The sequence below is a fragment of the Oryzias melastigma genome, linkage group LG18 (assembly GCF_002922805.2).
Source record: "Oryzias melastigma strain HK-1 linkage group LG18, ASM292280v2, whole genome shotgun sequence".
Lineage (NCBI taxonomy): Eukaryota > Metazoa > Chordata > Actinopteri > Beloniformes > Adrianichthyidae > Oryzias > Oryzias melastigma.
Window position 1 is genome coordinate 17,227,734 of NC_050529.1, and position 26,238 is coordinate 17,253,971.

The window sequence follows — 26,238 nt, forward strand, 5'->3', positions numbered from 1 at the left end:
AGTTAGTGAGACCAGTGTTCCCAAGTCACAAGTTTCATAGCAACAGATATTTTACTCTCACAACAAAAACTATGAAAATAATTGACTTTGTTTAGAGGCCAAAAGCCACCATATTTTTATTCACAAACACATCTATACTGGCTTAAAGTTAGCATCACTTTATAGAAAATCCATATCATGTATCTTAAAAATGCAGCGTGTTTATATCATAGACCTGTAAACACACAGACCAATGATGTATGTAAACATAGGATTTATAACAGTTTATACCATGGTCTGGGTGAATACTCGATTCTGATTGGCTGCTGGGTGTGCATTAAAAAGTGATAATGCACAGTAATAACGCACACCTAAAAAAGAAGTTCCGGTCACACAGACCAAACGTTCGATATCACTGCGCAGGCTTCTTTAAAACACATTTTCCTTCATCGTCTGGACAAAACAAGCAGTAATGGATGAACTTTCTCTCTGAACTGATGCTTTATTTAACTTATTGTAGCGACCAGCATTTATATTCCTCTCCTTTTGTAAGGTAAATTAATATTGACAAATTAGTTATTCTCCTTCTAATAAAACACCACTCGACATGAAAGGTGTAGTCTTCTGTTTCACCACAAGAGGGAGTTTCTCATTTTAGAGCAGCTCAGAAGAACGTACCTGCCGTGAAATGAAACACAGACAGAAGCTGAATATGTTCTAGCTGCTCACTGAAGGATTAACGTCAGAAAAGGAAGAAAAATATCCTAATTTGTCCGGGTCTTTCTTTCAAAACAGCGACACTTTACCGCTGCAGCTGAGGTCTGTAACGGCTTCCGGCTTCATGCCGTGTTCCATGTCACCGTGACAACAAACCGCATCACGGATGATCAAATAGTCCGCTTTTTTGTGAAAAAAATGAGCTAAACCAAAGAAATAACAAGAATAAAGTACTAAATATTGATTAAATATTTATTTATTTTGTAAATGACCATGGTATAAGCGGGATAATACCCTCCGAAGAGTGCATTATGAGAAATTAACGCACTTCACGGAGGCAACCGTCCTCCGCTTCGCGTCGGACGGTTTAGGCCTCCGCGTCGTGCGTTAATTTCTCATAACGCACACTTCGTCGGGTATTATCCCTTACATAAACTACCGGTGGGCTTGAAACAGGGCAAATGACTGAAAGTGAATCTGTTTGTTTGGATTTTGTTGCTTTCATTTCTTTGGTTTTCTGTGCAGGATGGCTGTGGCTCCTCCTGGAGGGCACGGCCCACTCACCTGTGGTTCTCCCTGGAGTGGTGCACAGCTTCCTTCACTCAGACGAATTGTTAGAGTAGTTTAGCTTCACTGTTTGAGTCCTCAGTGTCGGTGGATTCTGATCGATACAGTTTACACCGCACTAACCGTTTTCTTGTTTTGAGTTTTTCTTTGGGGTATTTTCCCCACCTCAAGTGCCGCTTTTTGTTGTTAAATTTTGTGTTCCAGCATGAGCCTTTTGCCTAATCTTTCCGGTCATCCTGCAATACCTTGACTTTGACAGAAGTTTACTTGGTCAAACTCAAAGATTTTCCAATTTTAGAAAACTGTGCAAGACAAAATAGGGTTAAAGTACCATCCATAAGGACAAAATAAAATAAACAGATTCACTACCACCCCAATACAACCCCGTAGTTCTCATTAATAGAAAAAAAGCAAAAAACTTAATTTCTAGGGTGTTAAAAGTGAATCCAGCCCCCGGTGGTGATTTGAGGAACTGCAGCACTTTCAGTTTGGCTCTATATTCAGGGGTAAAAGATTTGTATCATTTGCTTAATAAGTGTGAAACCATAAATTTGAAACACTTTTAATTATTTTATTTCAGGTTATGTGCTCTCCATCATGGGTCGCCGAAGAAACCTTCCCAACATCAACTCCCCAGACTGGGGGGTACGCATGCAGTCTGAGAGACAGGCCGTCAACTTTGTTGTGCAGGGTAAAATCATTTACAAACTCAATGCTGGTCAGTCATCATAACACTATGCAAAAGTGAGGCAGAGTTACCTCAGTTTACACACAGTACTTTTAAATGCTTCACAGAAAAACACAAATTACTAAAGAAACAGTAAACTTGGAGTTACAACAGTAATATGGTTATATATTTGTCATTTTGTATTTATTTTACACAGAAGATCCTACTACTTTTCTATACAATATTTAGCCTAATTTTTAAAAATTGTGTCACGTATCAAACCATTTAAAAAAATATGAAGTTTAAACTATTTTCTGCATTAATTTCCAGCTTTTATTTGTGGGATACATTGTTAATATGTGAAAAGCTTCAGTTTTATAATGCTAAATACTTTTTTTCCCTCTTTTACAGTTTATTTGCAATTAAGTTTATTGTTCTGCTTTGATACATTCATTCAGGTGGCAACCTTTTGTTTAAAAAAGTTTCCACTGTGTTTTACTATTCATATACCGGTAATGTAGTTTTGCTCAGAATCTTGGTTTCTGATTTTCAAAGGAAAACTGACTTTTTTTTCACAAAAACCATATTTTTTTTGTTCTTTTGATGTCAATATTAGAGTTTTTGTCCTCTCCTCTGAGTATACCTTATTTCCTGGCCTGAAACTCCAGCTTTTTGTTTCTAGTATTTCAGTAACTTCAGATGCAATCATTTTTGCTCTGACTTTCATCTTCATCGTCTGATTTTGGATCCATCTTCAGTTTATTCAATGAAAGTTCTGTCTTACATATTTGATAAGATTGGAATATCTTTTGTAATGATTTTTTTTTATTTATGTTTGTACATTTTTGGCAATGATCCCATTGTATTTTTGAATACTTTTTCATTAATCTAATGATTTTAGATAATCTCATTTTATTATCACATTATTGAAACAGTAAACTAGTCTCTCTTTATTCATTAGAGCAGTCTTTCACTGCATTAACTCAGACTTTTCCTGAAATCAAGCACAGACTTGTCATTGTTTAATATTAGTTTTAATGAACTAGTCTTGACTTTTTTTTACTAAGATCCTGTTTGAGTTGACTTTGCGGATGTTTAAAATACATTTCTTAAAATATGAGGAAAATACTTGTTTTTCTGTGTTTGGTTTGTGGTTGCAGGTTCAGCTGCTGATCTCTGTAAGATGGCAATGATCAGAATCTTCAATCTGGTCTCCACTTCCAGCTCACTCACTGCCAGGTGCCAACTGGGATTTCTTTTGTCTCTTTGAACTGCTCCTTTGAAATAAAAGGAAAGCTGACAAAGTCTGTGGAACCAATTGTGATTTAACACAGAGTAAAGACCTAAAAATAAAAGATTCCAACAGAATAAGTTAGTTAATTAGTTGATAATGTTGCCAGCAGCTGATCAGTTTTGTTGTTTGTGTTTCTAAATGTGCATTTCACTTCAGGCTTGTAGCCCAGATCCACGATGAGCTTCTTTATGAAGTGGAAGACTCTCAGCTCCAACAGTTTGCAGGTAAATCACTGAAATCCACTTCTACCACTAACACATTTTACTTTGATTCTGAATGCAGTTTCTCTGTTATATACTGCAGTAAAGTTTGTCGGTGAAACCCTGCAGAACCTCAAAACAATTTTCTTATGGGCGTTCTAAATTAATTTGACAATTTGTTTAATGATAGTTTTTGGTCCGAAAAATAAATAAAAAAAATAAAACAATAATCAAAAACATTAAAAAAATATATATTAAAACTAAAAAAAAAGAAAGAAAAAGTGTCCAAATTTGACCCCGTGGATTTTCCAGGGTTAAATCTGCTTTGGTTGCTTGAAAATGTTCTTAAAAGGCTGGACAGTGAAATACAGTGATCCCTTGATATATCACAGTTCACCTTTTATGTTCTTTCTGTTTTGTCTTTTGTGCAATTTTACCTGCTTTTTGTCTGGTTTCTGCATCTTGATTGGCTATGAGCTATTAAAGTATAAAAGCGTAATAAAGTATTTAGTGAGGAGTTTTACTGCCTTAACCCTCGTGCTCTCTTATGGGGTCCAGATGACCCCACCTTTATGTGTGATCCCTCCCATGACAAAGGTGGACAGTATTTTTTATCTGCCACCGACACCAGTGAAGATAAAAAATAATTGAAAAGAAAAAGTTTTGAGATGACCTCACTTTTGATGTAAACATGCCTAGGATAGCACAAGGGTTACAACATCTATAATCATGGATAACGTTTGTCAGTTATTTCTTTAAATCACTTTTGGTTACTTGAGAATGTTCTAAAACTGCTAAAAGGTTAATGAATGTACTTTGAATTGTGGTTATGATGTGTTTGTGTGCAGCTCTGGTCAAAAACACGATGGAGTCGCTTCAGCACATCGATCATCTAGGAGTCCATCTTAAAGTAAGTAAAAGAAAATCAGATTTTTTTTGGTTCTGACCTTCTAATACAATCTGTCAGAGATTCAGAACGCGACTCAAACATTGTTTGGAATCCTTTAATCATAGCCCGTTTAAGAGTCACTTTTTGGAGTTTACAGCTTGCCTTGACATTGAACTAATTTAACAAAAGTTAATGATTGATTAAAAAAAACACAGAAGTATTTGGATAAAACCCTTAATTCAAAAGGTTGTGGTTTTAGATCAGACAGATTTCTGGACTTTAACTGTAACATTGCTCTCACGTGTACTGTCACTGAGTTACAAGCTATTTTATTAGTGCATAATACTAAAAAAGTCCGCTCTATCTCCTAGAGCTCAGATTGTCACCAGTCTGCAACCCAAAGAGAAAATCTAGTGACAAATAAATCAAATTTATCCCAAACTGTGATGTTATATTTGCCCCCCTATTCTGTATTTTGTGTTTTTACTAGGTCCCCCTGAAGGTGGCAGTCTCCAGCGGCAAGTCTTGGGGATCCATGTCTGAATTTAGCATGCCTCTGATGCCCCCTTCCTCTTAAATCCCCCTCCCCTTCACACACCTCTACCGCCACGTCCATTTATCAAATTTACTTTTGGTCATATCCATAATCGAACTCCCTTTCTTCCTTCATTTCTCCTTCCCTCTTAACTTGCCCTGCATCCCTGTCGCTATGGAAACCAGGCGGCAGCAGCAGCAGCTTGCAGTTTTTTCTTTCACTCCATCCGTATCCGGGGGCAACAGAGTAGCCAGAAACTGGATTACACCGGTTCCTTTTTTTTTTTGCTATCTTCACATCCTCTCCATCCTTACGTTCCCTCTCCTCCTCCATATTCACACTCTTACAACATGAACGAAAATCTTTTCTTTGTTCCAAGCTGAAGTTTTGTGTTTGAGAAAACATTAGTTTATGTTTTAGTTAAGCAACAATTGTAATTATTCTTCAAATTTAATATAAATGAGACTTACTACCAGCTCATAAATTAATTTATTCATCTCATTAGTTTTCCTTAATGATCCATTCCTAGACGTGAATAGAAGCAGCACAATAACCCTAAACTCTTGACACACTCAACGATCAGTTAAGAAGAGCTTCATCAAAGCAGCATTTGTCTTCTCTTATCTTTGGCTCAGCTCTGACCACAAAGCTTTTCACTCTAATCTCTCATCTGCTCTTTTAGCTCCTGCCCACTCATTCGTTTTGCATTGTCGGCGCCTGCTCTCACACCTAGCAAACGCACGCCATCATCAGAGGCATCCAGGCGTATCACTTTCACCAGCTTCCAGACACACTGACCGACTTTCCTTAGGTTTTTACATCTGCAGCTAATATTTCTATGTTAAGACCCTCATCACCTTTGCAGAAACAGCTTGGGACGTTTCACACAGTCTGAATTAAATATTGGTTTATAATTGTTGTACATTTAAAATTAAACACTTTTCTTGACAATTATACTCTTTGAGTTGAACTTTGAGCAGTTCAGAGCTCGCTCATAAATACAGTCTATGTTTGAGACTCAGAAGAGGACAGTGTTATGGAAATCTGTTCCTCCATTCTCTCTTTTGTTCACCAGACTCACCCCCACCGCCCACTTTATAAGAAGGACTCTGGTATGCACAATTTCAACAGGCCACTTGCCTTTTTGGAGAAGTTTGAGGCTGAATTAGATGCAAATAAAGCAGTTTTAGCAGTCGATGTGTGGAGTACTACTAATTAACTTTTATTTTATTATATTTTCTAAAAACGCTAAAACAGTTTTATAGTCGCAAATGTTTTTGAGGATGCTGATAAGGTTTGAGAGAACCTTTGTAGCCGTGGTTGTCAAGGGCAACCGCTTCCTCAATTTGGCAGCTATCAGCTAAGCATTTGGTAAATGCACATCAACGTCCATTCTTTTTTGATTGTTATTGTGGATTGCTAGAAAAAAACACAGTTTGCTTCGCAAAATAAAAGTTTAAAGCGTCGTCTTTTTAATCCTTACAGTATATGTACATCCATGTCTCAGTCAAAATATCCCATCTTTACATCTATACAATATCAGTCTTGTCAGTATAAAAGAAAGGGTTAATAGATACATAATAATAGTAATCATCCTGTGGTCATACAGCAGTTTTCAAAAAGAAGGAACTAAAAGCAGATAGAGAAAGTCAGGTTGCCGCTGCAGGCTCGGTGACATTAGAGCAGAATGAATGAACCGGCTGTGACTTTGCCCCAATCTCTCCTCACATCTGGATTAGCCGAGGTGAAACTTCGCCGTCTTTCTGCAGATTCTGGGACCAAACTGAACCCAAACTTTGAGGTCAGAGTTCAAAACTCAAGTTCAAAGTTCCCCCCTCAGTGGCGACTCCTTTTGTCCAAGCCCTAAAAGGTTCATCCATCTGACTCCGTGGCTGCATATCAGCCCCCCCTACTGTGCTTTGTGTTTCTTGGTTTCCTGGCAACCAAAAAAAAAAAAAAAAAAATCTGCCATGACTGGTCTGCATCAGCTTGGAGAGTGGCTGTATGATATTCATGAGCTGGTGTGTGCTATTAGTTTAGAGAGCTCAGGCAGACAGGACACACTGTAAAATGTGAAACGTTGGATCGTTACATCAAATTAAAATGTTGAGTTACTCAGCTTGAAAAAATAATTGAAATTAATGTTTTTAAATGTAAAAAAATCAGTTTTTTGTTAATTGATCCAGTTTTTCACTTTTTACAGTGCAAAGAAAGGCTGAATCTGAACCATTACTGAGAGACAAAGACGCTGCGCACTTGACGTCTGAAAAATAAATCCACCTCAAATACCAAGGAGCATTTTTAAAATACCTTTTACAGTGTTTTGTTTAAAAAACAAGAGAAAATGACCTAGAAGTACAGTCAATAGTAAAAAAAAGTGTTCAAATTTTTGATAATTTATCTCAATATTTCAAAATCCATTGGTTAAAAACTGATTTAGCATGTTTCTGATGGATATTTAGTGCTTGTTTATCGTATTTAGGAGGTCTTGTGGTCGAATTCACTACAGAGATTTGTAGCAATAACGCGCCCACTTTTTCCCTTTCCTGTCTGCTTGAGCTTCTCATTCTTTAGCCTCCATTACACTTATTTTCTTTATAAGTGTCAAATATTTACTTAAAAAAATGGAGTGAAAAATCCTATAAAACGTTCCTTAGATTTTGATGCGAGTTTCCATCTTTCTGTAATGGCATCACTGCTGTACAAACATAAACAAAATTGATGCAGCATTTTTTTTTTTGTACTTATTGCTTGATCAGATGGCACATGCACAGTCATTTTTCCAATCGGTTTGGGTTCAACAAAATGTGGGAGGGGCTTAAAAAAAAGCAGCAGGTACTTTCATTCTTGGCAAGTCTACACATCTTAAAGTTAGGATGCCATGCAGCATGGATTGTACATTACACCGTCATTTCCTGTATACACATTCATCACACAGGAGATTCTTTATCCGTAGCCTCCTCGGTAAGGAAACAAAACCAAGCGAATGAAAACACACTTATGCTACAAGTGCTTCTGTGTATTTGGCACTTGTGGCCTCAGTCCAGAGTCTTGGTTTTTGTCCAGCGGAGGTAGAGAGAGAGGGGGAGTCTGTGCGGCTGCCCCACACACCCCCTCTTTAGACTGCCAGTGTGGCACATTCCTCCCTTCGCCTCCTCTTTAGGTGGAACATTCCAGCACGCAACCTTTGTCCGAGACGAGCTTCGTCCAACCAGCGAAAAATAAAAAAAATGACAGGAAATAAAACATTGACAGTCGGTAGACATATCACTATTTACACCAGCTCTGCATCCCAAACAGCTCTTCTTTTAAAGTAAAAAGATTTTAAAGGAAACGTCAGCATTCATTCATTAGCATGCCTTTGGGTGTTCGTTTCTTAAAGACCCACTCCGACTTTCTCATGAAAATTTAGCTCGTAGTTTCATTTCTGAGTATTCAAAACACGAATCAAGAGCAAAAAATGCTACTTGAAACAAGGGAAATTTGTGACGAAGAAAACACGTCGGGGGTGGGGCAAATTCTTGGCAAGGGAAGGGGGGAGGGGTTGCTCCGCGTCAACACTCCCACCCAAAATTTAGAGGTGAATTTCTAATGAACTGAAGCAACTATATCTTAAAAACACATTTTTTTTAAATGATTTACATAATAATAATTAAAAGTTGAAAGTAGATCAAAAGGTGATCGGAGTGGGACTTTAACACCGAAGCTCCAGTGTTTATGTTCTTTGATATACTGTAACTTTTAAATCGTCAATACGATCAACGTAATTCTAGCAGAAGGAGAAAAAGCAGCGCTTTTCCTCCTTCAAAATCTGCTAGAATTACGTTGATCGTTTCAACGGTTCAAAAGTTACAATACGTTAAAGGGTTAAACATACATGTACATGTGTGAAATTCTGACTAAAATACTGCTTTTTCATTAGCAAACAAAGCACGATTCCTTAACATGGTTGTTTTTTCAAAAGTTAGATTTTAAATTTAAAAAATGCTGGATAATAACTTTTTGTTTGTGCCCCCTTTTATTCTATTTTTCAGAGTGTGAAAGCACCAAACAGAGACGACAATGCAGCACACTCTCTGGAAACTTTACCAAAAGTCACTTGCATTCAAACCCAACCAAAAAAAAAGCAAACCAGACAAAAGTCGTAGGATTAATTCTGGATTGTACATCAGCAGAACATTTAAGAGGAATGGTACTGACTTTGGTAGATCTCACATAGAATTGGAAACATTCCTACAGCAGTAATGCAAGATCAATCAATGCCTAAAGATGTCAATACTTCTTAATGTGTCATTGCAGTTTTTGGTTGCAGTGCATAGGGCTTAGAAAAAGGCGTTTTGATCTTCTTCACCTTCATGGACTACCATTACATGAAGGAGTTTGTGATTTATTTCAATTAAAACAGATTAACATCAAAGGAAAGGACAGATTCAATGGTTCTAAACAGTTTTCTAGTGTCTTTCATGAAACAGACTGATGTTTCACAGAAATGTTTCAGCTCTCACACTCACAGGATTTACTATTGAAGTATGTTTTAGTGTCAGTTTGATTATTTTTTTTCTTCTGGAAATAGACCAATCGTATCCCCAATTTTATGGAGCTGTAGATGTATCATATCTGAAGTATAACACAGATATATGATTTATAGGTTCTTCGTGTCAGCTCCGAAAGGGCTGTTGTGTATTTTTTATGAATTCACAAAATATATATTAAACTCAGATTATTTCATGTTGAGGGAAAAATGAGTGAAAGAAGAAGCTCCGCCCTATCCCATGAGTCCATTACTAAATGTGGTACAATTTCACCAATAACACAGAAACGTATATTTTTTAGGCGTTTGAGGGCATTGAACAGGAAGCACAGAAAATGACCTGTATCACCCTGAGGATTTATGTTTATAACAAGCTGCAGGATTTTATTTTTTTACCGTGTGCTATAGTACCACATGGTCAAATGCCCATTGAAAGCTTCCGTCTGTAAAAATGTCGTCACAAGCTGATGAATAAAAGACGCGACGTCGTCCGAGGTCAATAAATGGCTGCTTCTTTCGAATACTGCAAGGATTTTTCGGATAGCTGCTAAACGATGCTTGGCTGCCTCATAGGAGTGTTTTAGCACTTGTTCTTGTGGCTGGTATTACGTTTAAACTCTTCAGTCGTGATCAGAAAGGATAAAGTAATAGTATAAAGCCTCTAAAAACTACAACTTTAAATTGTATGTCACGTGGAGTGTCTCCCTTTACAGTTACAGTTGCATTCAAAAACACGATTCATGCAAAAGTTTTTCTTTTGGATCAGAAACACACATTTGTTTTACATGTTACTCTTATAAAAGAGGCTTGTCTTCTTCGTGTTTGTTTGTGTGTATATATACACACACATATATATTTATATATATATTAGTATAGTACATATATGTTGTTTTTTTCTGCTCTTTTCCAAGGCAGGCACCGTTCACACGCTGGGCACAGAGACATGCCACACTTGCATTGCTTTTTGCATTCTACAGTTGGTTGGTTGGCAGGCATAATGTCATCCAGGCAGCGCTGCAGCTGGTGAGCCTATTGTCTGCTGCAACACACATTCTCCGTCAAGTCCCCCCCCCATTGCTTTTGCATCACAGCACATGCACTCGACGCGCAGCCTCCTCCTCCCTAACGGCCTGTCATGTTGCAGAGGTGGCGTCACACTGCCCAGACGACACGAGAACGGGGACGGGCTCTAGAGCTGGTCCGACAAGCTTCCAACTAAAGCAGTGCAGCAAGACTTAAGGGCACATGCAGAGGTGGAGCGGGGATGGATGAGGGTCTGGATGGAGGAGATGCGGGTGGGGGTTTGTGTGGAGGGGTTGGTCTCGCCCAGGGTTGCAGACAGGTTAATGACACAGGGAGTCTTAAGGGTTTGTTGGAATGGTATGAGAATGTTTGTAATATTTTCCCTCTTTTTGACGTTTGTGTGCTTTTTTTATGGGAGTTTTGAGAGCTGATTCTGTTTGTTAGGAACATTGAAGACAAAATGTTTGCTACATAAGAGTTTACCTACAAATGGAGGGAAAATATCATTCTAGATTGAGATATATTTACTTTTGTGCTCAGTTATGAACTGCAAGTATTGCTGTGTCGTATCCAACTAGTTTTGTCACCTGGATTAAGCTAGAAATCGTAGTTTTGATGATAAAATTTTGCATATTTAAATGTGGCAAGTTTTTTTGCAATTATAAAATCTGAAAGGATCGGTTAAATTGGGAACGAATAAAAAAGAATGTTCGATTGTTTCCTAATTCAATCAGTAAACAGTTTACGTAAAAAGTAGTAGTGTTAGGTAAACTTTTTATATATCTAAGCTAAATAAAAAGTTCAGCACGTACGGTTGAGGCTTGCTAGTGTCAAACCTCCTCTACAGACACACACATTCAGAGTGACATGCTACACACCAGTCATACATGCATTCACACACAAGCTCTGAGCTTTAGCTTTATTGTGGCTTGAGAACTTTATGAGAAAGCTCCACCCTACTGTCACCTCAACCAATCAGAGGCCCTCTCCTCATCTCCAGTGTGGAAAAAAAGGAGTGATGAAATGACAAAAAAAGACAAATTAAACAGCGGACGAGGAGAGGAAGATGCACTGAATCCAATTACGAGGCAGCACATGTTCCGCTCGCCATCCTGTCACGGCTGTGTCTCGCCGCGGGGCTCAGAAACGCGCTATCGCTGCGCTTCAATATGGTGTCTTGGGGGGAATGGCTGACAGCCAAGATGACTTGTGTTTGAGGCCACATGATACACATGCAAAGTGTAACACGGCAAGAACGTGTGTGCTTTAGCCAGACACTTTGGATGTGTGTCGTCTCTCAAAGTCTGATCTCGTCAGGGGCTGAACCCGTCATGTCAGAGGGGTTTGTGGGAAATTTAAGTGAGGAGTTGTTAGTAAAATCTCTGGATGATGATCAGAACAATGCAATCTTAAGACTAAAGGGGTTTCTTGGGTGTCTAAAAAGGTCATTTTCTTCCACAATGGAAATGGAGGGGTAAATAAAATACAAAAAAAAATAGTATAAAGAAACAAAGTTGTATTAAAAATATTAAAGTGTATATTACAAAAACAGCAAAAGAAGCATGAACGTAACCAAAATGTTAGTGACTTTACGGCGTAACAGCAGTTGAGATATAGTGACAGAAAATAAATAAAAGCCGTCAGAGGAGAGGATGCAGCCGGGGCCCTCAGGTGACGGAGGGATGTTGCTCTCTCTGTCCCTCTCCCCTCTCCATCCCATCACCTCTCACTCCTCACGGAGCTGCAGGCGGTACTGGCTGTGGCGGATCTGGAAGAAGAGCCTCTCCAGCGGAGAGCGGCTCATTCCGGGTAGCCTGTGGTTTTCGCTCTGGCCCGTTCTGCGGAAACCCAGCGACTCGTACAGCTTGTGGGCGGCCAGCTTGACGGCCGTCGTACCCAGGACTACAGCGGCGTAGTTGTTGCGCACGGCGTACTCCAGGACGCGGCGGCCCAGGGCCTTAGCAATCCCCTTGCCACGGTAGCGGGAGTCCACCGACATGCGCCGCAGCTCCACGGCGTTGTCCTCTTCGTGACCCCGAGCCGCCACAATGCCCACTATGTGCCCCTCAAGCATCGCCACCCAGAAACAGGATCCTGACAGGAGAAAACAAACTTTTATGACATCACTGCACACACCACAGGAGAACACAGTTTCACAGGAAAAGTCAAACCGGAGCTTCGAGATCATCCATGAAAACCGTTTTATTTTGCACTTTCTTGAAGCCTCTTAAACTATTACATTAACAATTAACTAAGCAATACCAGAAACAAAATTTGGGGAAAATAGGCTTCGATGGATTAGAGAAGAAGCTGGTATCAACCGCTGTGCTGCTCTGTAGTTCTAAAGGAAATTGAGGACGGGATGAAGGAAGTTGATGAATGAGCTGGACAGAGACCAGAGGCTGCCAGAACCTAATGGCATTAGCCACTGCGAAGGCTCTGTTGATTAAAAGCTCCAGCGTAATGGAGCGGTCACTCACAGATAAGATGAGCAAAGAGTGCAGAGACATGGCAGAGAAGCATTCAGGACTCCTCTCTGCATTAGAAAGGCCAAAGGAAAACGCTACTCTTCACGGTTACAGGAATTTCACTCCAGTTTCACTTTTCAAAACATCCACCTGCCTGTTCTAAATGACATGCTTACAGTAGGTTTAGTTAGATAATCTGGTGACAAACAAGAATAACAGTAGAATGTCAGCTGACAATGCTCCAACACATTAATATTAAAATCGTAGGATCTCTGAGCAGTCCTTTTACAGACGAAGCTAAATCGTCCATGAGTGGCAGGATCTGACCTGCTGTTCACGAGCTTCAAATCTCCCTTCTGTCACTCTGACTTAACGCTCTTCACGCCTCTCCACACGACCTCATTTGTTTCAGCTCAATCTCACAAACAGGTGGTCAAACTGACATGGAGCTGAAGGCGCTTGATGCCCCCGTGAGCCTGCATTGAGCAGATCCAGACGGTTTTAAGGCTGAATCAGAAACTGTGATGTGCTTAATAATGTGTCCCACTCCAACTATAGTTTTCCTTCTGTGGGATTTAACCTATTGAGTATTAATACAAAATTTATAAAAAAAATGCCATTTTTAAGACATGTTTTCTGTAGCGCAACTGGAGTTAATCATCTGGGATGTGGACATGTAAGCTAGCTCCACTAATTTTCCCATCAGCCCTTTGTTTACACTCTCTCCTGTTAGCTTGTAGCACCTCACAAGCCCAAGCTAACAATTAGCGTAGCTAAAAAAACGGCGAACAATATCTAATTTATGGAGCAATACAGTTTTGGCCAAGATGGCTACTGAAGACGTTAATGGATCTACTCATCTGCAAACTTCATATATCAGAATAGGGCTGTGAAAGAAATGCCTGGAGATATGTACTGCTTATTTTGTGCTACAGTGGAAAAAGAGCAGGAAGCCGTTTCCTGCTGTCTAGTGTGGACACCATGGGTTATACGCACGTTGAAAATATGCAGGTTTAGTGCGTTCTTCAACCTGCGTCACATGCCTGGTATGTCTGCAGCTCAAAATCCACATTTATGGTTCAAAATCTGTACAGCCTCATGGAGGTCAACAATGTTGTCTCTGGTGTCCTTAGACAGCTCTTTGGTCTTGGCCATAGTGAAGTTCAGAGTGTGACTGTTTGAGGTTGTGGACAGGTGTCTTTACATAGATAATGAGTTCAAACGTGTCAGTAATACAGGTAACGAGTGAAGGACAGAGGATTCTCTTACAGAAGAAGTTACAGGTCTGTGAGAGACAAATCTTGCTTGTTCGTAGGTGAACAAATACTTATTTTCCACCATAATTTACAAACAAATTCTATTAAAAACGTGATTTTCTGTATTTTTTTTTCTAATTGTATCTCTTATAGTTGAGGTATACTTATGATGAGTTTTTAGTGGGAGAACTTGCACATTTGGTGACTGACTAAATACTTGTATGCTTAAATGTTGCCGCAACTTGAAACTTTAAAGCCTTCTTCAATCTATTTATTAAGATTGTTTCTGTGAACCCTTGAATTTATGAGCAGTGTCAAAAAGTTGCAACGTTTAGAGTCCATCCCTCATTCTCCTGCACTGTTTAGTGTATTTTCATGGATAATAGATGCAGGGTCACCTCCTTTGGTAGCGTATGCATCATTATGCTCGCTGTGCTTGAGTGACCATCTGTCTGAGCCGAGCCAGTACCGGGAATGAGGACGTGCTCGGAGAGGGCTGCCCTGCCTCCCCGCCCCACAGTCTGCTGTGCACATTACTCAACTGGGTCTCAGAAATATTTCTGAGACCATAGAGGACACTGGCCACAGAAAAAGTCTTCCTATCCCTCCCTCCCTCTTCTCTAATGAAAGCTAAGAAGGGTGTATCGAGTGCTAATCCCTCTAACATCACTGCCCAGGGGTGCAAGGATTAAACGCTATGTTGTTTCTGTATTTAAGGGGAAGATTAAGTGCTTTATATGAGTGTTATCTGTAGATTAATCCAAAATAAAATGTGCTTTAAAAGGCATCCGGATATTTTCTCAACAGGGACAGTTTTTTTTAATCTGAAACACTCATACTTGTCTCTGCATCCTTTGTTGGAGATGATATAGAGTGTTCAGGCATATGAGCAGGTCACCTCCAAATGATCTGCATTTTTCTTTTCAAAGGTTTTTATTGATATTTAATTTGAAATAAATGGAAAAGTAGTTATCAGAGTCTTAAGCCATCCAATTTTTTTTATCTTAAGTGAATTGACCCTAATAAGGTTTTTTTAAACATTAATTAATCAAATAATCATCAAAAATTATTTGTAATTAAAGTTTTAGACATTTTTGAAATATCCTTTTTTTTAAATGAGCTCTACGTAGTATTAATTATGATACGTTGGGTGATTTGGTAAGTTTTTGCTCACAACAATGTTAGTTTAAAATACAAAAATATTAACACAAATATTCAGGAAAAAAGCACCAAATTCACCCATTGTCTCAAATTTGATCCACACATTTTAAGATGATGTAACTGTACTACAAAGAATGAATTATCGACTAATTTAATTCTTTCAGTACACAAAGTAGTTATTTAAACACGTAGATAGTAATAGTTGAGTTATTCTCTCCATAAAGTTTAGAAAAGTTGAGCTAAACTAAAAGTGTTTTTAAGGTTTTTGGAGGCAGCCATTTTGAAATGAGCAGGAAAAGCTCTTCTACTGCCCCTAGTGGGAGGATGATGAACTACAGGACGGAAAACATGGACCGTTTTATACTGTACATTGGGTTTTTAAGGACATTTTTGATGAGCTCTCAGAAATGTGTGTTTCACTTGTGATATGAATGGTTACATAGTGTTGATATTGATATTTTAAAAGTCTAATTGAGTCAGTGGAGGAGTGTTTTAATTTGACAGGCAACAGTCCACTATTCTGTGTATTTTTCAAAATAAAAGGGATTTAAAGACAGCTATAAAAGTGAATCAAAAGTGTTACATTTTCTGTACTGTAGTAGTAGAAAAATAAAGGAGAGGCTGCATTGGTTATGAGGCCACCAAAAGACAGGCTGGACTAGAACACTAAGGGGATAAAAGCGACGGCTCTTTTGAGCATTCAGCTCCCTGTTGCTGCAGCTCAGCAGCTGCATTAACTACAGTGTTAATACAGTCCGCAGCCACAGTTTTGGTATCTGTGTGCAAGCGGACTGAATGAGCTTACTCACTCAGAAAAAGGACGTGGACGAAGAGGGACAAAGACGGCGAGCTCATTCATCTCTGTCTGAAAGAAGGATTGAGCTAAGGAGGAAAACAGTGGGGCATCTGTGTTAACAGTAGTAAGGGTGGGCCTGAAAAGACCCATTATTGAAGCTACAGCATCCAAATACAAAGGAGGGCGAGAGGAAAGATGGGGAATCTGCCATTATTAATGAGGGGGAGGGGATCGGACAGAAAATAGATGAAGTCTACAAAGAAAGCACATCAGGCAGGCGGTAAAGACGACTTCTGGAAATCATTAATGATCCTTAAATGCAAACAAATGTCTGATTTCTGCACAATTAGTGCAAGCGATTTCTCAGTGATTCTTAATTATAATTATATCCCTCTATGCATATGCGTGGGCGTGCATTAATAATAAAGTGATCTGAACCCTATAAATCAAAAAATAAACCTGCACTCACACACAAAGGACTGTGTGCTGCAATGGCTTTTGCACAGTAACAGGATTACGCTCCTTTGCTTCAGATGAAGCCTCCAGGGGTAATTCAGCTGATAAGCATTTAGTCTAGACGCTTCCTTGCTGTGCGTCGGTTCTCAAATGTGCTCTGCGGATGCTAGCAGCATGAGCTTGCTCATTTTTTATCATTTTTCCCCCTTTATTTTGTGTTCCGTTTACAGGCAACATTAGGTCAAAGTGGGCCATCACATGACACTAAACATTTTAAGTCATCCTCTACTAATACATTTTCAATTTTATGAATGTAAAAATTAATCTTGTAGAAAATCAAGACTATAAACATTCAAACATTGGGTGTTTGTGGTGCTATTTAATTTAGGTGTTCCGCAAGGATCTATTTTGGAGATACAAATCTTTTTCTGTAATACTATCTAAATTGGTGTTCTCCAAGGATTTTAAAAGAAAACATTTTTTGGACACGTTTGCTTTTTTTAAGGAATATGGATTTATTTTAACTCTTTAACACTGGAGATGTTGCCATTGCCACCTACATGACACACTGTTTCCCCTACCTTAATTCTTCAACTGATCAACGTGAGTCAGCTGATTCTGTTCTCCGTGACAGAATTATTGCTTAGCCCTTCTCAATTTTCAGAATTTGCTTAAATTACGTTAACTGCATAAACGGTTGATCAATGGAGTTAAAGCTCTGGTGTTAAAAGGTTCAATACTTTTACATAATTTTACATAATTTACTGTTCTATTTTCTATTTGTCTGAAGTTTTATTCAAGTGTTCATCTGGGTTCTATTTTAGGGAGTGTGATCATTTCTAATTTCTAATGCTATTACTTTATTTAGGTGTTCTCCAGGGTTCAGTGTTAGGGCTTGAGATATTTGTTTTATTGATTTTACTCCGTCTTTTTGGACACAGAGACATCATACAGGAAGCAGAATGCATCTTCATGCTAGACACATCCTGCTTCTTGGGTCAGAGTTCATGCTGCAGAATAGATGCCGCTGTCACTCAGGACACACACGTCAGCAGTTTGTGCAAATAAAACTTGATGGAGGAGCCTGTCAGGCAGAGGATACGCGTACTAAATATAAACGCAGAAAGTAAACAGCAGATTTATGCCGAATTGAAATCCCTTCCGCCACCTCGACCTCTAGCTAGCGCTTAAAGATGACCGTCAAACTTTGATGTTTGTTGTCCTTCTGAGCTCATGCAAACACTTCCTTTTTTACAAGCAAAATTTTTAACTATCAAAAAGAAAAACATAATGGGGAGGTCAGCATAGAATGTTGTCCTGGACATTTTTGAGCAAATTCACTAATAAATGTGTTTCTGGGATCTCATTTCGCCGCCAGAGTCTTAAGGAAAAAGAAAATCTGTGACAGTTAAAGAAAGGGAGCAGGACATCAGGTTTGTGCTGCGTGTACTTTAGTGAGGTATTGACTGAAATGGAATGAAAAAACACAAGCTGAGCTTAGAAAGATGACGATCCATTATTAATGACAGGAGAAAGACCGGATAGGCGAGAAACTCAAACCAGCAGAGAACTAAAGGTGATGGACACGAGTCTGATAACAAATATTACAAATACTTATGAATGAATAGATGGTCTCTTTTCTTATCAGTGTGCGTTTTGGGCTCAAAACTTTGTTTTTTGAGTCAGTTTTTGGAGCTCATTGTACAAAACACATAACCAGGTTTAACTTTTACCAATCAAGGACTTGGTTTTGATAGTGACATTTAATCCACAGAAGTGCCAACATCTGAAAATTGATCACAGGGGAGAAATTAATTAATTTGTGCTTAACCGGAATTCTGTGACACTAAGTCTTTCATATATCGGAATAGAGCTGTGAAAGAAAACGGCTAAAGCAAGAGTCACCAGATTTGCACCACTTCAACATTTCATCATGTCTATGGCAACCACTCTCGCTAACCAGGAGTGTGCTTATCGGAAGGCCACGCCCCTCTGTCAAACCTTTTAAAACATCTGATTGGCTAGATCAGGGTCAGTAACCTTTGACGGTAAAAGAGCCATTTGGGCTCATTTTCTGGTGATTATAACCTAGAAGGAGCTGTATAGTCTTATTTTAGCCTTTTAGAAATTTAGACCTTTTATTTTTATAATAAATAGGAATTATGTCTTTTTTTTGCACAAACAAAAGCAAAAATGTTAAAAGAACCTAGCATCTCTCAAAACTTATTTTATGTTTGGCCATGGAGAGATGAAAGAGCCACATGTGGATCTGGAGCTGCAGGTTACAGACCCCTGGTCTAGATAATAACTAGAATAACTTGCGAGTAAAAAAAATAGGATTAGCAAGAAAAAAGAGATAGCAGAGAATGGTTATTCTAGCAAATAGAATGACTGAGTAATAACTGTTGCTCTATTGAGGTCTATGGGATTTTAGCTTTCTGGGACCAGCTGGTACTTCCTTTTTGGAACACCAGGGGGAGAGGATACTCAGTCCAGTTCTCATGTACAGTCTGTGGTTTAATGCCTCGTAATGCAAACATCCATCAAACCACTTTTCCTCCAAACTTACCTTAATTTAGCATCTACTTGAAAGGATTTTTTAAAGCTAGAAATAAATTCAGGTCTCAAAATCTGCATTATCGATAATACAAATATCCAGTCTAGATTCTTTTTTTTACGTCTGTAGAATTCAAACTTCCTGCCAAAGATTCTAATGTTGTTGAACAAAATCTACTCCGTTTCATTTTTCATAATAGGAGGGTGTGTTTTGTTAGCTAGGTCAGTTTTCTTCCTCCTCCACACCTTTAGTGCAGGTAAAACTGAGACGATAATGAGAGGAACTCCGTGCAGCCAGAGGGAGCGATGGAGGACATCATTGAGACAGGATTACTGTTATTCTAAGATGCTGCAGCTGACAGGTCGGAAATGTCCCAAGGGGACCCCTTTGTCTCGCTGCAGACCAGAAAGCACTCTCTTTTTTTTTTTTCTTTTTTTTTTCCTCGCACACACAAAATACAAACGCCCCTCCCTTATGTGCTCCCATTTCTGTCTCACCTTCTTCCTTCCCACGTTTTTACTCTTTCTGTCGTTCAGAGCTAAAATAAGCACAGCAGGTAGCTGGCGAGGAAGCTGCTCTCTCCCCAGGAACAACTCTCCTTTATATATATTTAATCATACATTGTATTTTTACTCGTGTGGACACAGACAAATCAAAAATCCTTCTCCTGTGAGTTTTGAAACTTCTTTAGATCCTTTAAAGACAGACAAGACTTCCAATTTTTACTAATAAATTTGTGTGGACTTCAGGGAAATGTTTCAATTTAATATATACTGTACCTCTGCACCAATTTTTCATTCTGTTTTTTTGTGCTTTTTTTATTAGGAATAGACAACAAAAAAGAAAAAGTATAGAGGAAGGATAAACGGCATAAACAGGAGTCCTTCCATGTTTGCTTAAAAAAAATGAGATTTATACTCCTCTTTTAAGATAAAAAAGAAGAAAAAGTGACATAAAATCCACAGAGAAGTTATCAATGCTGTCATACACACAAAAACAGTAATATTCAATCAAATCTGGAGTAACAAATAAAATCAATTTGTGCCAATGTAGGAAAATACGGAGTCCCTAAAGGGACATCAAAGTAAAAAAAAAATTTTTTTACTTAATTTATTATTTTTTACTTCGATGTCCCTTTTGGGGCTCCATAATAAAAACTATATTTTTTTTTAAATACTTCTAAGACAATCCAAAGTTGGTTGATCCTGAAATAGTTTCATCTCAATCTTCTATTAACAGAACAAAACCCGAGTATAGAGCCTTAAATCAATCCACTGAATGAAGGGTCTGTGACTAAAGGTGAATGCGAACGAGTTGTTAATGTAAATGGATCGTCAATAATGGGGTAAAATCAAGAGCAAATGAATAAAACATAACTCCTTACAATAAAAGTGACACTGCTGCTGCTTGGTGCTTTTCCTCTGGTGAGCCGCTTATCAATAATTTAGTTGGAAATCAGAATTTTCTCAATCGTGAATTAACCAAAACACCTGTATAGAAACTGGTGTTTTATGGGTAAAAAAAATGTAACATATAAAGCTACTATGTTTCCCTTTAAATAACATATTAGTTTGTTTGTTTTTTTATTTGTTGATCAGTATTTGTGGAAAATGCTGTTGTAAACATCTCAGCTGAGTCTGTATTGATTTATTTGCTCTCTGGACAAACAGAAAAATGAAAAGACAAATTTCTTTTCAGCATGTTTTCTATTCCTTTTGCATTCTTATGCACAGCATGCTGGGAGTATTGATTGAGTTCCTGTTGAAGCATGTGAAAAGAGTTCATTGACGTCACAGTTTTCTTCTATTTCTGATCTTTTATTGTTTACATTTGTTGGTTTATCCAACCATTAATGTCAGACGTGAAATATCTCATTTTTTACTTTGAAACTACTAAATTTCCTGTTTTTGTCCTCTTTTCTTAATCATAAATACTTAAAATTCCACTCTGATCATGTTTTAATCTATTGTAAAAGCATTTTTTTATTACGTTTTTTGCTGTTTTTATCCAAAATCAAAAAACCTGAGTCGTTTTCTAGGACATAGTTTCTGCAGAGCGGCAGGAGTTAATAAAAAAAGTTTGTGTCTGGAACTTTTGGCGCGGAAGTAAGCCTCTACTTATTTCCCGTGATCCCTTTGTTGAAAATACACTCAGAAACAAGCAGAATATAGGCCTGCAAACTGCATTATTAGACAGTAAGGCAGCAGTGATTTTTATGTTCTAAAAGCTATTCTCTAAAGCTTTTAAATGTTTAAAAACTTCACAACAGGACTTTCTTTCTGCTCCTTGTCCATAAAACTCCTCTGAGCTGAAGGGAGTGACCCTCAGGGCTGCAGGTGGGCTCTCAGGTGTTCATCCACACTTGCCCGTTTGGTTACCACGGTTGTAATCGCCGGCATTGTCCCGGAGCAGCGGGGCCTGACCCCCTCTGAACCACCACAGCCCTTGGGGCAGTAATGGGAATGCTAGATTGCAGTTGTGTGCGCAGTGGATTATCAAGCGACAACAATAAGCACCAATCGACGGGCTTAACCGGCACCTGCTTTTCATAACGCCTCGGGCTAACGGGGTGAGGTTCTCCAGGAGGGTGTGGGGGAATGCGTGAACCAGATCTTTGTTCGGGGTTCGACTCCTGAGGTAAACGCAGGTTTTTCTGACTTTTTTGATTTGTGCTTTAGCGGAGGAAATGAGTCCTCTGCACTGCAGAAAGTGCAGCAGCAGCCTCCTCTTTGCGATCAATAGCCCTGTGATGCCCTCTACCCCCACCCCAGTGGCCAAGAGGAAGCGAGTGGGGGAAGGAGTGGAGACCTAGATAGGGAGGAGGGGTGGGAACTGCATATTTAATGGCTCTCTTTAGCCCTGCTTGAGAACATCAAACTGATGATTTCTAACTCGTGGAGGTGGAGCATTGCCTTCTGACTAAACAGTTATTTTCTTCTTCCATGCATGAAAAGCGGCGTTTCCTGCTGCCACTCACCTGTAGGAGTCATGTAGTAAGCCTCGATGTCCGCCATGTCCGTGTGCAGAGCACACTCCAGATAATTCTGGATTACTTTCCTGCTGTAGTAGTAGCGCGCACCCATGAGAATAAGGGGCGCACAGCAGGTCAGCGTGACAGATTTGGTCACGTAAAAGCACATTACTAAGGAGAAATGGAAGAAAAGTAAACGAAACCTGTCAGAAGAGAGAATGACATGTTTGATTTCTGGCAGAATTTGACCCTGGTCACAGACAGAAGAACAGACAGATGAAGGAGGGAAACAGCAGCATCTCATTCAGGGTCAGTCAGACGTTTGGGGTCATTTAACAAACACTTTGATATAAGGTAATGCACAGGAACAAACAAGAACATCAATTAAAAAAATATATTAGTACAAATAGTACTCAAAGGCGCCACTAGGGGGCGCAGAGAAACACATGCAGGATGGATGTTATGTGCGCGTCGTGTGTTACGTGTCATGGAGGTAGAACAACAAAAACAGTTTATGACTAATATTGTTGTTTTGCAATTACTAAGTGTAAATTTAATAATATGCGATAAAGTTTTCTTTTAAAAATGTGATTACTTTTATTATTCATTTTTTTGTATTTTTTTACATTTTTAAGGTGAAATTTCATGCAAACAGTAAAAAATCTGTCAGATTGTTTAAAAATAATTTAAAAATATATATTATAAGTAGAAAATATATTTTGAATTTTAAAAAAATGTTTAAAAAAATCAAATTTATATAAATAAACACACTAAACACTTTAAAAATAACATAAATTGGGTTGTTTTAGCACAAATTTCTTAAAAATTTCATTATTATCTGAGTTAACTCAGGAAAAAAACATAAATAGGGTTAAAATGAAACCAATTAAAGATTTATTTATTTATTTTTTAGTATTGCTCCAAAATTGTATCCCTATAACCCAAGAATTTAAAAGTAAAATCAAAATAAGTTGGAAAACATTAGAAAATGCAACATGTCAAAATATGTCAAAAAATAATGTAAAAATATATTTCGAATTAAAAAAACAAAAATAAATAGGTTGAAAAAGTAGATTTATTTTGTTTACTCACCAAACACTGCATAGTTTAAAAAATAGTTGCAATAATAATATGCAATATTGCATATTAAAGTTTTTTTTTTTTTTACTCACATCTTAGGGTAAAATTTGACTTTTTTCTGAGTTAACTCAGGAAAAAACATAAAAAGGTTTAAAATGAAACCACTGACATATATTTAAAATATTGCTCCCAAAAATGTATTCCTACATAAATAACTTAATTAAAAAAAACTTTAAAATTCAAAATCAAATAAATAGATATAGCCTTTTTAAAAAGGGGGAAAAAAAACATTTTTTAGACTGGAGCCAAACTTCCCGCAGACTGCTTGCGTGCGCACACAGTGGGGGTTATTTTCTTGTTGTGGGAATGCGCAAAGACGCACGAGTTCTCCTTTTTTGTGCTGCGTGCGCGCACCCCGTGGACCAATCCCTAAATCCAATCCTGTCGTTCATTCACGGCACCGACGTGTCACCGCATGATCAGCGGCGGCTCCACACATGCACCATGCTCGCCTTTGTTGTGTGGCGGCCACATGCCGGTAAACGCCGGTGGTGGAACAAAGCTGCAGCAGATTTCACTGCGTGACGCGAGGATTTGTGTCTTTTATAACACAAGTTTGAAGGGAAATCGATCAAGTTGACTGTAAAAGTGACAGAAAGCATGCGCCTACCTGTCAGGAGCGCGTATAAAAACTGGATCCGGGGCTGCTGCTTGATCCCTCTGAAGGCTGTGTTGGGGATCCGCTCCATGATCCCCTCGCAGAAGATGCGGCGCACCTCCTCCTCGTCCCCGCGCTCAAACTCCCGGATAAAAACCCCATCTTTCCTCCCATCCTTGGGCGGCTCGGCGGGGCTGAGAGCCGCGCCGGAGGAGGGGGGGGACCCCCACATCATCGCCTCTTTTTTGGTCCCCGGTATAGCCTCGTGTTCGTCCGCAACAATCTTAGTCTCGCAAACCATTTTGGGAGACGAAAAATGCATGCACACTATGGAAGATGCAAACTGCAGTTGGAGCCGGGGGGAGTGGGTGGAGGAATGATGGGAGAGAAAGGGGGGGAGGGAGGTGGTGGCGAGTGGAAATGGATGATAAATGCGTGACTTTCCTGGAAAAAACGGTGATGGGTGGAGGAGACGAGAGGGGGGTGTTCTGCTGCAACCCTGAGAGTTTCTGAAGACCGAGACCCGCCGGTTTGAGCCGAGCCGTATTTATAGGCGCGCGGGGCGGAGGGGGTGCGGGTTCAGGGGTTGGGGAGGTCCCGTGCGCCGCGCAGATTGGACGATGCTGGTGGATGGAGGAGGGAGGGGGAGGGAGGACGAGCTCGCGCGTGCTGGTGGGTATTTGGACAAAGTGGGGTCCGTGGAGAAGATGGCGCAGAGAGTCTTGGCGTTCCCTTTCACTGATTAATGGATGCAAACGTGCACCAGAGAGGAGGGAGGCGCGCGGATCACATCGATCTTCATGCGTTTGAGCCATAAAGTGGCTCATGGAGACGCGCGCGCGCAGCCTCCACGCGGGTGACTGACAGCTCTGCTGCACTGCAGTGGCTCCTCCGCGGCTTCCGCCGCTCTGCTCCTGTCGTGCACGGCTCCCCACACGACGATCACGGCCGTGCGCGCGCCGGTCTGGCTTTGTTGAGATTTCCTTTGTTGTCCTTTACACCTCCTGTGATGAAATTCCGCTTCTGTCAGTGGATGTGTTCACTTTGACAGCTTGTAAAATATCATTTAGATGTTAATTGGTGTTGGTGACAGCTCATTGGCACTAATCAGAGGTGAGAAACCTTCAGATGGCTTTGGGTGAAGCTGTACCCATCATTACGCATCTCTAAGTCAAATATTTTTTTCTTTTTTTTTCTTCAAACACAGTTTTCCTTCAAGTCCAGAAAGTGGGGGGAGAGTCGCTTTTGCTCTCGGCACCGCATCAGCCAGAACTAGTTTGAACTGGATCATCAACCTGCTATTGATAAGCTTGCATCCACCCCCCAAATCTTTTCCCCCCCATCCTCTCCTCCTCCTCCTCCTCCCAGCAGGAGTGCTGCGGAGAAGGAGGAGGTCCGGCACATCCAAGTCCTGCTCAAAAAGAAACTGTCTTTCAGGAGGGTTTTGGAAGCAGACCGATGAAGTGATGCAGTGGGCATGCGCAGTAGCATTTTTTTAGTAGGAGATGCTTTAATGTGATGCAGTAAATGTTGCAACATAAGAAAACTGTAATCCATTTTTTTCAGAATCTATAAATAAAAGAATCTTTTTTGTTTAATTGACTTGATCAAGTTAAAGTCTATAATAAGTCAATGAAGAAAACATGTTTTTTATTTTTTTTATTTATAAAATAATTATTTTTATGTAAGTAAAAAAAAACATTGAGATTAATTTTTCTTTGAAAAAAAATCTTAATTCCCCTTTTGGGGGGTATGCAGTTGCTGGAGCCTATCCCAGTTGTTGGGCACACCTTGAACAGGGTACTAGTTTATCGTTGAGATGAAAAACCTCTTTTTCAAGGGAGTCCTGCATAGCCAAGAGGCAGCAATTTCTAAAAGAAGACATAAAACAAATAACTGTACAATTATATTAAACTGAAAGATATTTATAAATAACACTTTCATTTAGATAAAGCAGTTTTAAGGTCCTTCAGATGGATTTTTAAAGCATTTTAAGGGATTCGATGTGTCAAAAGGACACACTTTACTCACAGTCACACCCAAAGGACAGTTTAGAACTATCAGAAGCGTGTTTTTTTACTGGAATAACCCTTGTGCATGTGTGGGATTTGAACCACATCCTTCCTACTGTGAGGCGAGAGAGCTAACCACTACACCACCTATCACACTAAAGCTATATTTGATTAAATAGTCAAGTTAAACTGATGGAAGAGTTATTAAAAAATAATGCAAACGTTTTAAAACCCCATCACTTGCATAGAAAAGGCATTAAATAAATATGATAATAAATAAAGACACACCCACCCACTTGGGTTATCACACGAGCAACACTAAAGAGTCAACAATAGAGCTGTGGTGCTTAAAAATATACTGTTAAATATGAAAATCTGATCTCAAACAACACACTAGTGGATTAAAAGGGTTTAGAAAATC

The 26,238-nt window shown here is 39.2% G+C and overlaps 2 protein-coding genes across 2 annotated transcripts in view; one reads left to right on the forward strand and one right to left on the reverse strand.

Moving 5' to 3' along the window:
* poln (polymerase (DNA directed) nu) overlaps nt 1–6,045 on the forward strand; it is a 48,284-nt gene extending 42,239 nt beyond the window's left edge. The window contains exons 23-27 of the mRNA XM_036216591.1: nt 1,844–1,954; nt 3,091–3,169; nt 3,381–3,448; nt 4,273–4,334; nt 4,804–6,045. Of these exons, the coding sequence (XP_036072484.1) occupies nt 1,844–1,954; nt 3,091–3,169; nt 3,381–3,448; nt 4,273–4,334; nt 4,804–4,890 (407 nt within the window). The 3' untranslated portion in view covers nt 4,891–6,045. The remainder of the gene's footprint in view (nt 1–1,843; nt 1,955–3,090; nt 3,170–3,380; nt 3,449–4,272; nt 4,335–4,803) is intronic.
* A 252-nt stretch (nt 6,046–6,297) lies between these two features.
* Nucleotides 6,298–24,329, reverse strand: nat8l (N-acetyltransferase 8-like). Its single transcript, XM_024288404.2, has 3 exons — nt 23,818–24,329; nt 22,074–22,238; nt 6,298–12,496 (listed from the first exon to the last, which is right to left on the reverse strand). Exons 1-3 carry the CDS (start codon nt 24,125–24,127, stop codon nt 12,129–12,131), a joined length of 843 nt encoding a protein of 280 aa, XP_024144172.1. The 5' UTR covers nt 24,128–24,329; the 3' UTR covers nt 6,298–12,128.
* Between the last annotated feature and the right edge of the window lie 1,909 nt (nt 24,330–26,238).